Here is a 13,696-nt window from a genome sequence, read left to right as displayed (position 1 = left end):
AGCCTGGGAGAAGTAGGGGAGGCGGCCCGTCTCAATGCCTTAAAGTACATCGTCTGGAGAGGGACACAGTGGTACAATAAAGATACGTGGTTTTCATCTGACAGACATCCGAGGCAGTAGTATAACTTCCTACAATACTACAGGTGAAATGGGACACAGCCTCACCTCACTAGCTTGGAGAACAGGTACATGGAGATTGTTGTGCTTTTGTAGAAGAACATGGACATGCCAGCCAGGAACCCTAGGAGAGAGAGAGATGGAGGAGAGGGAGAGATGGAGGAGAGAGAGAGATGAGGAGAGGGAGAGAGGGAGAGAGAGAGAGAGATGGAGGAGAGGGAGAGAGAGAGAGAGGAGAGAGAGATGGAGAGGAGAGAGAGAGAGATGGAGGAGAGGGAGAGAGAGATGGAGGAGAGAGGGAGAGATGGAGGAGAGGGAGAGAGAGATGGAGGAGAGGGAGAGAGAGAGAGAGAGATGGAGGAGAGGGAGAGAGAGAGAGAGATGGAGGAGAGGGAGAGAGAGAGAGATGGAGGAGAGGAGAGAGAGAGAGATGGAGGAGAGGGAGAGAGAGAGAGATGGAGGAGAGGGAGAGAGAGATGGAGGAGAGGGAGAGAGAGATGGAGGAGAGGGAGAGAGAGATGGAGGAGAGGGAGAGAGAGAGATGGAGAGATGAGAGAGAGAGAGATGGAGGAGAGGAGAGAGAGAGATGGAGGAGAGGAGAGAGAGAGATGGAGGAGAGGAGAGAGAGAGATGGAGGAGAGGGAGAGAGAGAGAGAGATGGAGGAGAGGAGAGAGAGAGATGGAGGAGAGGGAGAGAGAGAGATGGAGGAGAGGGAGAGAGAGAGGAGGAGAGGAGAGAGAGATGGAGGAGAGGGAGAGAGAGAGATGGAGGAGAGGAGAGAGAGAGAGATGGAGGAGAGGGAGAGAGAGAGAGATGGAGAGAGAGAGAGAGAGATGAGGAGAGGAGAGAGAGATGGAGGAGAGGGAGAGAGAGAGAGATGGAGGAGAGGGAGAGAGAGAGAGAGATGGAGGAGAGGAGAGAGAGAGAGAGAGATGGAGGAGAGGGAGAGAGAGAGAGATGGAGGAGAGGGAGAGAGAGAGATGGAGGAGAGGGAGCGAGAGAGAGAGATGGAGAGAGAGAGATGGAGGAGAGGGAGAGAGAGAGAGATGGAGGAGAGGGAGAGAGAGAGAGATGGAGGAGAGGGAGAGAGAGAGATGGAGGAGAGGGAGAGAGAGAGAGAGATGGAGGAGAGGAGAGAGAGAGAGATGGAGGAGAGGAGAGAGAGATGGAGAGAGAGAGAGAGAGAGAGAGAGGGAGAGAGAGAGAGATGGAGGAGAGGGAGAGAGAGAGATGGAGGAGAGGGAGAGAGAGAGATGGAGGAGAGGGAGAGAGAGAGAGATGGAGGAGAGGGAGAGAGAGAGAGATGGAGGAGAGGGAGAGAGAGAGAGAGAGGAGAGGAGAGAGAGAGAGATGGAGGAGAGGGAGAGAGAGAGAGATGGAGGAGAGGGAGAGAGAGAGAGATGGAGGAGAGAGAGAGAGAGATGGAGAGAGAGAGAGATGGAGAGAGAGGAGAGAGGAGGAGAGGGAGAGAGAGGAGGAGGAGAGGAGAGAGAGAGAGAGATGGAGGAGAGAGAGAGGAGAGTGGAGGGAGAGAGAGAGAGGAGGAGAGGAGAGAGAGAGAGAGGAGAGAGAGAGAGAGAGAGAGGAGGAGGGAGAGAGAGAGAGATGGAGGAGAGAGAGAGAGATGGAGGAGAGAGAGAGAGTGGAGGAGAGGAGAGAGAGAGAGAGAGATGGAGGAGAGGGAGAGAGAGGAGAGGAGAGAGAGAGAGGAGAGAGAGAGAGAGAGGAGAGAGAGCTAGGAGAGAGAGAGAGGAGGAGAGAGATGAGAGAGAGGAGAGAGAGAGGAGAGGAGAGAGGAGAGAGAGAGAGAGAGAGGAGAGAGGAGAGAGAGAGAGAGAGAGGATGGAGGAGAGAGAGAGAGATGGAGGAGAGAGAGAGATGGAGGAGAGAGAGAGAGAGGAGAGAGAGAGATGGAGGAGAGAGAGAGAGAGAGAGATGAGAGAGAGAGAGAGAGAGAGGAGAGGAGGAGATGAGAGAGAGATGGGAGTGGAGGAGTGACTGGAGGTGTGTCTGTGTGGAGAGTGAGTCCGAGGCTGTCGCGAGCGAGATGCGGGAGAGTCGGAGAGGAGAGAGAGTGAGAGTGAGAGAGAGGAGGAGAGAGGAGAGAAGGAGAGAGAGGAGGAGGGAGAGAAGGAGAGAGAGAGATGGAGGAGGAGAGAGAGAGATGGAGGAGGAGTGAGAGAGAGAAGGAGAGAGGAGAGAGAGAGTGGATGAGGAGGAGAGAGGAGAGAGAGGAGGATAGAGAGATGAGGAGAGAGACGAGGAGAGATGGAGGAGGAGAGAGAGAGAGGAGAGAGAGATGAGGAGAGAGAGAGAGAGGAGAGAGGATGAGAGAGAGAGAGAGAGAGAGAGAGAGAGATGAGAGAGATGGAGGAGGGAGAGAGAGAGAGAGAGAGAGAGAGAGGAGAGAGAGAGAGAGGAGAGAGAGAGAGAGAGAGAGAGAGAGAGAGAGAGAGAGAGAGAGAGAGAGAGAGAGAGATGAGGAGGAGAGAGATGAGGAGAGAGAGAGAGAGAGAGAGATGGAGGAGGGAGAGAGATGGAGGAGAGAGAGAGAGAGAGAGAGATGGAGGAGGGAGAGAGATGGAGGAGAGAGAAAGAGAGAGAAAGAGGGGATTCAATGGGACAAAAACGGAATTGAATGCATTGCTGGACTCTGTAACCAATGACTAGCTGATTGGACAGTGGAAAGTCTCTGACCTACCAGCTATGAGGGCGTGGAGCTCGTCGTCAACGTTACGCACCCAACGCAGCAAGCAGCTGGTCCCCTGGGGAGAGAGAGTGTAGTTCATATCAGAGAGAAAGAGAATATATGTACCTTGTATATTGAGACAAAGGACCCTAGGAATGATAGAGAAGAAGAAAGGAATATATACAGTGTTGGGGGTAAGATGTTACAGCCGTCCTTCATAACTCAGTTGCCAGAGAGGAAGGAAACTGCTCAGGGATTTCACCATAAGGCCAATGGTGACTTTAAAACAGTTACAGAGTTTAATGGCTGTGATAGGAGAAAACTGAGGATGGATCAATAACATTGTAGTTACTCCACAATACTAACCTAAATGACAGAGTGAAAAGAAAGCCTGTACAGAATAAAAATATTCCAAAACATGCATCCTGTTTGCAATAAGGCACTAAAGTAAAACAGCACAAAATTGGGAAAATAAATTAACTTTATGCCCTGAATACAAAGCGTTATGTTTGGGCCAAATCAAAAAACATATCACTGAGTACCACTCTTCATATTTTCAAGCATGTCCAAGATGGAGGACAACCTATCCTGGCAGACCTTATGGGTCCTTGAGGCAGATTTGTTTAGCATGAGGAAAGACGCGTACATCCAAAGTCAAGTCTCCAGGTCAAACGGGGGTGGTGGATACGAGGGTTTAAGTGAGACTGCTTATAACAGCGCCACCTATAGGCCAATGGGTGCCATTTTGTCTGACCAAGTAACTCATGGCCTCTAGTTTCTGTTGTGCCAAATTAGAACAGTGTCAACAATCTGTTGTGTAACTAACGACTTACCCAGGCAGTAATAAACTGTGAACCCCTAACTAGTAGTGTAACTAACGACTTACCCAGGCAGTAATAAACTGTGAACCCCTAACTAGTAGTGTAACTAACGACTTACCCAGGCAGTAATAAACTGTGAACCCCTAACTAGTAGTGTAACTAACGACTTACCCAGGCAGTAATAAACTGTGAACCCCTAACTAGTAGTGTAACTAATGACTTACCCAGGCAGTAATAAACTGTGAACCCCTAACTAGTAGTGTAACTAATGACTTACCCAGGCAGTAATAAACTGTGAACCCCTAACTAGTAGTGTAACTAATGACTTACCCAGGCAGTAATAAACTGTGAACCCCTAACTAGTAGTGTAACTAATGACTTACCCAGGCAGTAATAAACTGTGAACCCCTAACTAGTAGTGTAACTAACGACTTACCCAGGCAGTAATAAACTGTGAACCCCTAACTAGTAGTGTAACTAATGACTTACCCAGGCAGTAATAAACTGTGAACCCCTAACTAGTAGTGTAACTAACGACTTACCCAGGCAGTAATAAACTGTGAACCCCTAACTAGTAGTGTAACTAATGACTTACCCAGGCAGTAATAAACTGTGAACCCCTAACTAGTAGTGTAACTAATGACTTACCCAGGCAGTAATAAACTGTGAACCCCTAACTAGTAGTGTAACTAATGACTTACCCAGGCAGTAATAAACTGTGAACCCCTAACTAGTAGTGTAACTAACGACTTACCCAGGCAGTAATAAACTGTGAACCCCTAACTAGTAGTGTAACTAATGACTTTTCCCAGGCAGTAATAAGTAATTAGTTCCTGTTGAAAGAAGTAACGAGTAATATGCAATGACATTTTTAAGTAACTAATCCCAACACTGGATATATATATATATAGTGTTTACCTTGTATATGGAGACGAAGGACCCTAGGAAGGCCCCTAGCTGGAAGTTCTCTTTGTTGTAGAAGAGAGAAGGGAGGCGGGAGGGTTTCGTAAAGACCTGGCGGAACGCTGACGGAACCTTCAGACAACACTGGATCAGGTAGCCCACACTGAACATGCGGATGAAGCCCTGGAGACAACATGAATAGACCATTACTATAACGTGTTATAACCTTCGGACAACACTGGATCAGGTACACACTGAACATGCGGATGAAGCCCTGGAGACAACATGAATAGACCATTACTATAACGTGTTATAACCTTCAGACAACACTGGATCAGGTAGCCCACACTGAACATGAAGCCCTAGAAACCACGTTACTACAATACGATATCACAGTTTCTAAACCCGGAGACGCAACATTGCCAGACTTCTGGGAACGCTTGTGAAGCAGACCAGGCCGACCAGGCCGACCAGGCAGACCAGGCCGACCAGGCAGACCAGGCAGACCAGGCCGACCAGGCCGACCAGACCAGACCAGGCAGACCAGGCAGACCAGGCAGACCAGGCCGACCAGGCCGACCAGGCAGACCAGGCAGACCAGACCAGGCAGACCAGGCCGACCAGGCAGACCAGGCCGACCAGGCCGGGGTTAGAGAAGTCAATGAGAGAAGTGAAACATTCTTCCTTAGTTGTTCATTTTCTCAAAATCTAAAAAGGCACAACCTAGATTGGAGCCAATGTCTTAAGTAGTTGAACATTAGACCCGATGACGTGTTTCTGCTTAGCTAGCCAACGTCGACATGACACGGCCTGCGAGCGGGATCGGGGATTTCTACTGGAGAAGCAGCGTCTGCCGATCTTCTTTGACGATATACTTTATTGACCATTTACATGGAAATTCATTTTGTGAAGTCAGCATACACATACCCTCAAGATAATACACTAGAATTAGGGCTGTCAAACAATAAAACATTTAAAAGAGAATCAAGTTGATCACATGGTTTTCTGTTTCAAATTTAAAAAACATTACATTGGATTGTAGGTATATAAAAAATAAAAATTATATATATATATATATATATATATATATATATATATATATATATATATATATATATATATATATATATATATACAAAAAATCTATTAGATAACAACAGATCAGTCAGGTCTGAGTTCATGATATCATAGAGCTATGAGATCTAGATACTGATCTATGTTCTTCAACATGCTGGTTCGAATCCAGGCTCTGTCGCAGCCGGCCGCGACCGGGAGACCCATGGGCGGCGCACAATTGGCCCAGCGTTGTCCAGGGTAGGGGAGGGAATGGCCGGCAGGGATGTAGCTCAGTTGATAGAGCATGGCGTTTGCAACGCCAGGGTTGTGGGTTCGATTCCCACGGGGGGCCAGTATAAAAAAAAATATATAAAAAAAAAAAATGTATTCACTAACTGTAAGTCGCTCTGGATAAGAGCGTCTGCTAAATGACTAAAATGTAATGTAAATGTAAAATATCAGAGCTATGAGATCTAGATACTGATCTATAGTGGATGGGTATAGTTTATAGTGGATGGGTATCGTTTATAGTGGATGGGTATCGTTTATAGTGGATGGGTATAGTTTATAGTGGATGGGTATCGTTTATAGTGGATGGGTATAGTTTATAGTGGATGGGTATAGTTTATAGTGGATGGGTATAGTTTATAGTGGATGGATATAGTTTATAGTGGATGGGTATAGTTTATAGTGGATGGATATAGTTTATAGTGGATGGGTATAGTTTATAGTGGATGGGTATAGTTTATAGTGGATGGGTATCGTTTATAGTGGATGGGTATCGTTTATAGTGGATGGTTATAGTTTATCGTGGATGGGTATCGTTTATAGTGGATGGGTATCGTTTATAGTGGATGGGTATCGTTTATAGTGGATGGGTATAGTTTATAGTGGATGGGTATAGTTTATAGTGGATGGATATAGTTTATAGTGGATGGGTATAGTTTATAGTGGATGGATATAGTTTATAGTGGATGGGTATCGTTTATAGTGGATGGGTATCGTTTATAGTGGATGGTTATAGTTTATAGTGGATGGGTATCGTTTATAGTGGATGGGTATCGTTTATAGTGGATGGTTATAGTTTATAGTGGATGGGTATAGTTTATAGTGGATGGTTATAGTTTATAGTGGATGGTTATAGTTTATAGTGGATGGGTATAGTTTATAGTGGATGGGTATAGTTTATAGTGGATGGGTATCGTTTATAGTGGATGGGTATCGTTTATAGTGGATGGTTATAGTTTATCGTGGATGGGTATCGTTTATAGTGGATGGGTATCGTTTATAGTGGATGGGTATAGTTTATAGTGGATGGGTATAGTTTATAGTGGATGGGTATAGTTTATAGTGGATGGGTATAGTTTATAGTGGATGGGTATAGTTTATAGTGGATGGGTATCGTTTATAGTGGATGGGTATAGTTTATAGTGGATGGGTATAGTTTATAGTGGATGGGTATCGTTTATAGTGGATGGGTATAGTTTATAGTGGATGGGTATAGTTTATAGTGGATGGATATAGTTTATAGTGGATGGGTATAGTTTATAGTGGATGGGTATAGTTTATAGTGGATGGGTATAGTTTATAGTGGATGGGTATAGTTTATAGTGGATGGGTATAGTTTATAGTGGATTTTAGGGTTAGACCCTGTGTAGCTCAGTTGGTAGAGCATGGCGTTTGCAACGCCAGGGTTGTGGGTTCGATTCCCACGGGGGGCCAGTATGAAATATGTATGCACTCACTAACTGTAAGTCGCTCTGGATAAGAGTGTCTGCTAAATGACTAAAATGTAAAATGTCTGCCAGTTAGGCTCTACACCCCTTGTAAAGCGGATTAATGTGCTTCATTTTAAGAAGTTATTTGGCCACTTTATTTGTGATACAAACCTTATCAGAACATATAGGACTATGGGCTAGACTACATGAGGTGTGCAACTACAGTGGGGGAAAAAAGTATTTAGTCAGCCACCAATTGTGCAAGTTCTCCCACTTAAAAAGATGAGAGAGACCTGTAATTTTCATCATAGGTACACGTCAACTATGACAGACAAAATCAGAAAAGAAAATCCAGAAAATCACATTGTAGGATTTTTAATGAATTTATTTGCAAATTATGGTGGAAAATAAGTATTTGGTCAATAACAAAAGTTTCTCAATACTTTGTTATATACCCTTTGTTGGCAATGACACAGGTCAAACGTTTTCTGTAAGTCTTCACAAGGTTTTCACACACTGTTGCTGGTATTTTGGCCCATTCCTCCATGCAGATCTCCTCTAGAGCAGTGATGTTTTGGGGCTGTCGCTGGGCAACACGGACTTTCAACTCCCTCCAAAGATGTTCTATGGGGTTGAGATCTGGAGACTGGCTAGGCCACTCCAGGACCTTGAAATGCTTCTTACGAAGCCACTCCTTCGTTGCCCGGGCGGTGTGTTTGGGATCATTGTCATGCTGAAAGACCCAGCCACGTTTCATCTTCAATGCCCTTGCTGATGGAAGGAGGTTTTCACTCAAAATCTCACGATACATGGCCCCATTCATTCTTTCCTTTACACGGATCAGTCGTCCTGGTCCCTTTGCAGAAAAACAGCCCCAAAGCATGATGTTTCCACCCCCATGCTTCACAGTAGGTATGGTGTTCTTTGGATGCAACTCAGCATTCTTTGTCCTCCAAACACGACGAGTTGAGTTTTTACCAAAAAGTTCTATTTTGGTTTCATCTGACCATATGACATTCTCCCAATCCTCTTCTGGATCATCCAAATGCACTCTAGCAAACTTCAGACGGGCCTGGACATGTACTGGCTTAAGCAGGGGGACACGTCTGGCACTGCAGGATTTGAGTCCCTGGCGGCGTAGTGTGTTACTGATGGTAGGCTTTGTTACTTTGGTCCCAGCTCTCTGCAGGTCATTCACTAGGTCCCCCCGTGTGGTTCTGGGATTTTTGCTCACCGTTCTTGTGATCATTTTGACCCCACAGGGTGAGATATTGCGTGGAGCCCCAGATCGAGGGAGATTATCAGTGGTCTTGTATGTCTTCCATTTCCTAATAATTGCTCCCACAGTTGATTTCTTCAAACCAAGCTGCTTACCTATTGCAGATTCAGTCTTCCCAGCCTGGTGCAGGTCTACAATTTTGTTTCTGGTGTCCTTTGACAGCTCTTTGGTCTTGGCCATAGTGGAGTTTGGAGTGTGACTGTTTGAGGTTGTGGACAGGTGTCTTTTATACTGATAACAAGTTCAAACAGGTGCCATTAATACAGGTAACGAGTGGAGGACAGAGGAGCCTCTTAAAGAAGAAGTTACAGGTCTGTGAGAGACAGAAATCTTGCTTCTTTGTAGGTGACCAAATACTTATTTTCCACCATAATTTGCAAATAAATTCATATAAAATCCTACAATGTGATTTTCTGGATTTTCTTTTCTCAATTTGTCTGTCATAGTTGACGTGTACCTATGATGAAAATTACAGGCCTCTCTCATCTTTTTAAGTGGGAGAACTTGCACAATTGGTGGCTGACTAAATACTTTTTTTCCCCACTGTATGATTAGAAAAGTCACACAAAAAAAGCATGCGCTGTTTCTTGTCTTAAGCTGGGCATCATTCACAAGTGATAATATATAATTCACAAGTGATAGGCTAATATTGTCAACTATCAGACTATTCTTGATTTAATCTTGTCTATGCATATACTAAATAATATATGTGTGAAATTAGTTTTGATTTAGAATGGACCATTATCATGCACCTGTCTCGAAACAGGGGCAGTGGGAAAAAAGACATGTCATCTATGCACTTAAATAGCGAATGGAGGACGCTTTTCCCGTGATTAATTTTCATGCCAGCCAGGTAGGCTGTACTCCTGTTGTAAAGAGAAGCAATATGCTTAATATTAGGAAAGTTGAGAAATAAATATAGTAGGCCTAGCCTATAGAAAGCTGATGGGATCCTCCTCTTTTTAGTAGAGGCCATCACTCTGTTTGAGCAACACGAGCTCTCATGAAGTGTTTGATTCGATTTCCGATTACATTTGCATTGATGTCATAGTGATTTAGAGGGACAATAGAGTGCTGAGTACCAGGCAGTTAGCAAGTTTGGTAGGATACTAATGACCAGCAGCAACATCAGAGCTCGGAGAAGCCTCGTTACCGTGACTAAACGGTCACGTGGAATTTGACTGCCGTCATGACTCGTGACCGCCGGTGTGGCGGTAATACGGTCACCGTAACAGCCCATGTCTAATAAATTGACACATACATGTTATTCCATCATTGCATCCAAACTGCTCACGCGCTGCAAGTCCCGCCTCTCCCATCTCCTCATTGGTTTTTAGGCGCATATACCCACGTGGGTGATTGAAAGATGAACTGAGGTCCACACTCCAGTCCAGTAGGTGGTGGTAATGCACCTTAAAGTTGGTTGCCAACCGCCATATAAAGTCCAAAGAAGAAGAAGAAGCCTGAAGGAGGAGAGATTACTTGAATTGTTTACCCTTTTATCTGTGGATTAATTGTCGGAGTAGAGGACCTTGTGCATTTCAGGTAAAATAACAACCCAATGTTTATATCCCAGGACAAATTAGCTAGCAACAGCAAGCTAGCTAGCTAGCTAGCTAAACTGCCATAAAATCTACATACACGCGCGAGCGGCATGGTCAGCATGTAACCTTGACACAGTAGGCTGTAGTAGTAGTAGTAGTGGTGGTAGTAGTAGTAGTGGTAGCAGTAGTAGTAGTAGTAGTAGTAGCAGCAGTAGTAGTAGTAGTAGTAGTGGTAGCAGTAGTAGTAGTAGTAGTAGTAGTAGTAGTAGCAGCAGCAGTAGTAGCAGCAGTAGTAGTAGTAGTAGTAGTAGTAGCAGCAGTAGTAGTAGTAGTAGTAGTAGTAGTAGTAGTAGTAGTAGTAGTAGTAGTAGTGGTAGCAGCAGTAGTAGTAGTAGTAGTAGTAGTAGTAGTAGTAGTAGTGGTAGCAGCAGTAGTAGTAGTAGTAGTAGTAGTAGTAGTAGTAGTAGTAGTAGTAGTAGTAGTAGTAGTAGTAGTAGTAGTAGTAGTAGTAGTAGCAGCAGCAGCAGTAGTAGTAGCAGTAGTAGTAGCAGTAGTAGTAGTAGTAGTAGTAGTGGTAGTAGTGGTAGCAGTAGTAGTGGTAGCAGTAGTAGTGGTAGCTGTAGTAGTAGTAGTAGTAGTAGTAGTAGTAGTAGTAGCAGTAGTAGTAGTAGTAGTGGTAGCAGTAGTAGTGGTAGCAGTAGTAGTGGTAGCAGTAGTAGCAGTAGTAGTAGTAGTAGTAGTGGTAGCAGTAGTAGTGGTAGCAGTAGTAGTGGTAGCAGTAGTAGTAGTAGTAGTGGTAGCAGTAGCAGTAGTAGTAGTAGTAGTGGTAGCAGTAGTAGTAGTAGTAGTAGTAGTAGTGGTAGCAGTAGTAGTATACAGTATATATACAGTGCCTTCAGAAAGTATTTACACCCCTTGACTTATACCACACGTTGTTGTGTTACAGCGTGAATTCAAAATACCCCATAATAACAAAAATGGAACATTTTTGCTAATTTATTGAAAATTAAATACAGAAATATCTCATTTACATAAGTATTCACAAAAGAGTCAATACATGTTAGAATCACCTTTAGCAGCGATTACAGATGTAAGTCTTTCTGGGTAAGTCTCTAAGAGCTTTGCACACCTGGATTGTACAATATTTGCATATTATTCTTTTTAAATTCTTCAAACTCTGTCAAGTTGGTTGTTGATCATTGCTAGACAGACATTTTCAGGTCTTGCCATAGATTTTCAAGCCGATTTAAGTCAAAACTGTAACTAGGCCACTCAGGAACATTCAATGTCCTCTTGGTAAGCAACTCCAGTCTATATTTGGCGTTATTTTGACATTATTGTCCTGCTGAAAGGAGAATTTGTCTCCCAGTGTCCGGTGGAAAGCAGACTGAACCAGGTTTTCCTCTAGGATGTTGCCTGTGCTTAGCTCCATTCCGTTTATTTTTTATCCTGAAAAACTCCCCATATCTTAATGATTACAAGCATACCGTAACATCATGCAGCCACCACGGTTTATTTTTATCCCCCCAAAAAACTCCCTAGTCCTTGCCGATGACAAGTATACCCATAACATGATGCAGCCACCACTATGCTTGAAAATATGAAGAGTGGTACTTAGTGATGTGTTGTGTTGGATTTGCCCCAAACATAACACTTTATATTCAGGACATAAAATTAAATTATTTGCAAATGTTTTTGCAGTATTACTTTAGTGACTTGTTGCAAACAGGATGCATGTTTTGGAATATTTTTATTCTGTACAGGCTTCCTTCTTTTCACTCTGTCATTTAGGTTAGTATTGTGGAGTAAGTACAATGTTGTTGATCCATCCTCAGTTTTCTCCTATCACAGCCATTAAACTCTGTAACTGTTTGTCCTCATGGTGAAATCCCTGAGCGGTTTCCTTCCTCTCTGGCAACTGATTTAGGAAGGACACATCTACCAATAAGGTGCCCTTCTTTACGAGGCATTGGAAAACCTCCCTGGTCTTTGTGGTTTAATCAGTGTTTGAAATTCACTGCTCGACTGAGGGACCTTACAGATAATTGTATGTGTGTGTTACAGAGATGAGGTAGTCATTCAAACATCATGCTAAACACTTTTATATAGTGAGTCCATGCAACTTATTATGTGACTTACATTTTTACTCCTGAATTTATTTAGCCTTTCCATAACTAAAGTGGTTGAATACTTTAGGACTCAAGACATTTCAGGTTTTTATTTTTATTCATTTCAAAAAAATTCTAAAAACATTATTCTACTTTGACATTATGGGGTATTGTCTGCAAGCCAGTGACAAAAATCTCAATTTCATCCACTTTAAATTCAGGCTGTAACACAACAAAATGTGGAAAAAGTGAAGGGGTGTGAATACTTTCTGAATACTTTCTGAAGGCACTGTAGGTATCTTACCTTGACACAGTAGGCTATTGTGGTAGTAGTATACAAATCATTAAGAACACCTGCCATTTTACATGACTGACTGACCAGGTGAAAGCTATGATCCCTTGTTGATGTCACATGTTAAATCCACTTCAAAATCACTTTTTCCACAAATGCCGACCGTATTATCTCCCAAGAGAATTCTCTTTGGTTATAGTCACGGCCGTGTATATCCCCCCTCAAGCCGATACCACGACGGCCCTCAAAGAACTTCACTGGACCTTATGCAAACTGGAAACCACATATCCTGAGGCTGCATTTATTGTAGCTGGGGATTTTAACAAAGCAAATTTGAGGACTAGGCTGCCGAAGTTCTATCACCATATCGACTGGTGTACTCGCGCTACTAAAATCCTCGACCATTGCTATTCGGACTTCCGGGATGGTTATAAGGCCCTCCCCCGCCCTCCTTTCGGCAAATCTGACCACGACTCCATTTTGCTCCTCCCTTCCTATAGGCAGAAACTCAAACAGGAAGTACCCGTGCTAAGGACTATTCAACGCTGGTCTGACCAATCGGAATCCACACTTCAAGATTGTTTTGATCAATCACGCGGACTGGGATATGTTCCAGGTAGCTTGCAAAAATAATTTTGACGAATACACTGAAACGGTGACTGAGTTTATCAGGATGTGTATAGGTGATGTTGTGCCAACTGTGACTATTAAAACCTACTCTAACCAGAAACCGTGGATAGATGGCAGCCTTCGCACAAATCTGAAAGCGCGAACCACCGCATTCAACCATGGCAAGGTGACTGGGAATATGGCAGAATACAAACAGTGTAGCTACTCACGCCGCAGGGCAATTAAACTGGCAAAACATCAGTATAGAGACAAAGTGGAGTCGCAATTCAACGGCTCAGACACGAGACGTATGTGGCAGGGTCTTCAGACAATCACGGATAATAAAGGGAAAACCAGCCACGTAGCTGACACCGACGTCTTGCTTCCGGACCAGCTAAACACCTTCTTTGCCCGCTTTGAGGATAACACAGTGCCACTGACGAGGCCCCACTACCAAGGACTGTGGCCTCTCCTTCTCCATGGCCGACGTGATTAAGACATTTAAGCATGTTAACCCCCGCAAGGCTGCCGGCCAAGACGGCATCCCTAGCCGCGTCCT

General features: G+C 44.0%; 1 protein-coding gene across 1 annotated transcript in view; it reads right to left on the bottom strand.

Annotated features, from left to right (window-relative positions):
* Positions 1-136: 136 nt before the first annotated feature.
* Positions 137-13,696, bottom strand: part of tmem135 (transmembrane protein 135) — a gene marked incomplete at its 5' end in the record, with an annotated part of 36,012 nt that continues 22,452 nt past the window's right edge. The window contains 3 exons of the mRNA XM_084190873.1: positions 137-241; positions 2,820-2,883; positions 4,547-4,714. Coding sequence (XP_084046999.1) covers positions 162-241; positions 2,820-2,883; positions 4,547-4,714 — 312 coding nt within the window. The 3' untranslated portion in view covers positions 137-161. The remainder of the gene's footprint in view (positions 242-2,819; positions 2,884-4,546; positions 4,715-13,696) is intronic.

The sequence above is a fragment of the Coregonus lavaretus genome (genome assembly GCF_964263955.1).
Source record: "Coregonus lavaretus genome assembly, contig: HAP1_SCAFFOLD_4841, whole genome shotgun sequence".
In the NCBI taxonomy this organism is placed as follows: Eukaryota; Metazoa; Chordata; class Actinopteri; order Salmoniformes; family Salmonidae; genus Coregonus; species Coregonus lavaretus.
The sequence above is the reverse complement of the archived record's forward strand: the minus strand, read 5'-3'. Positions and strand labels throughout refer to the sequence as shown.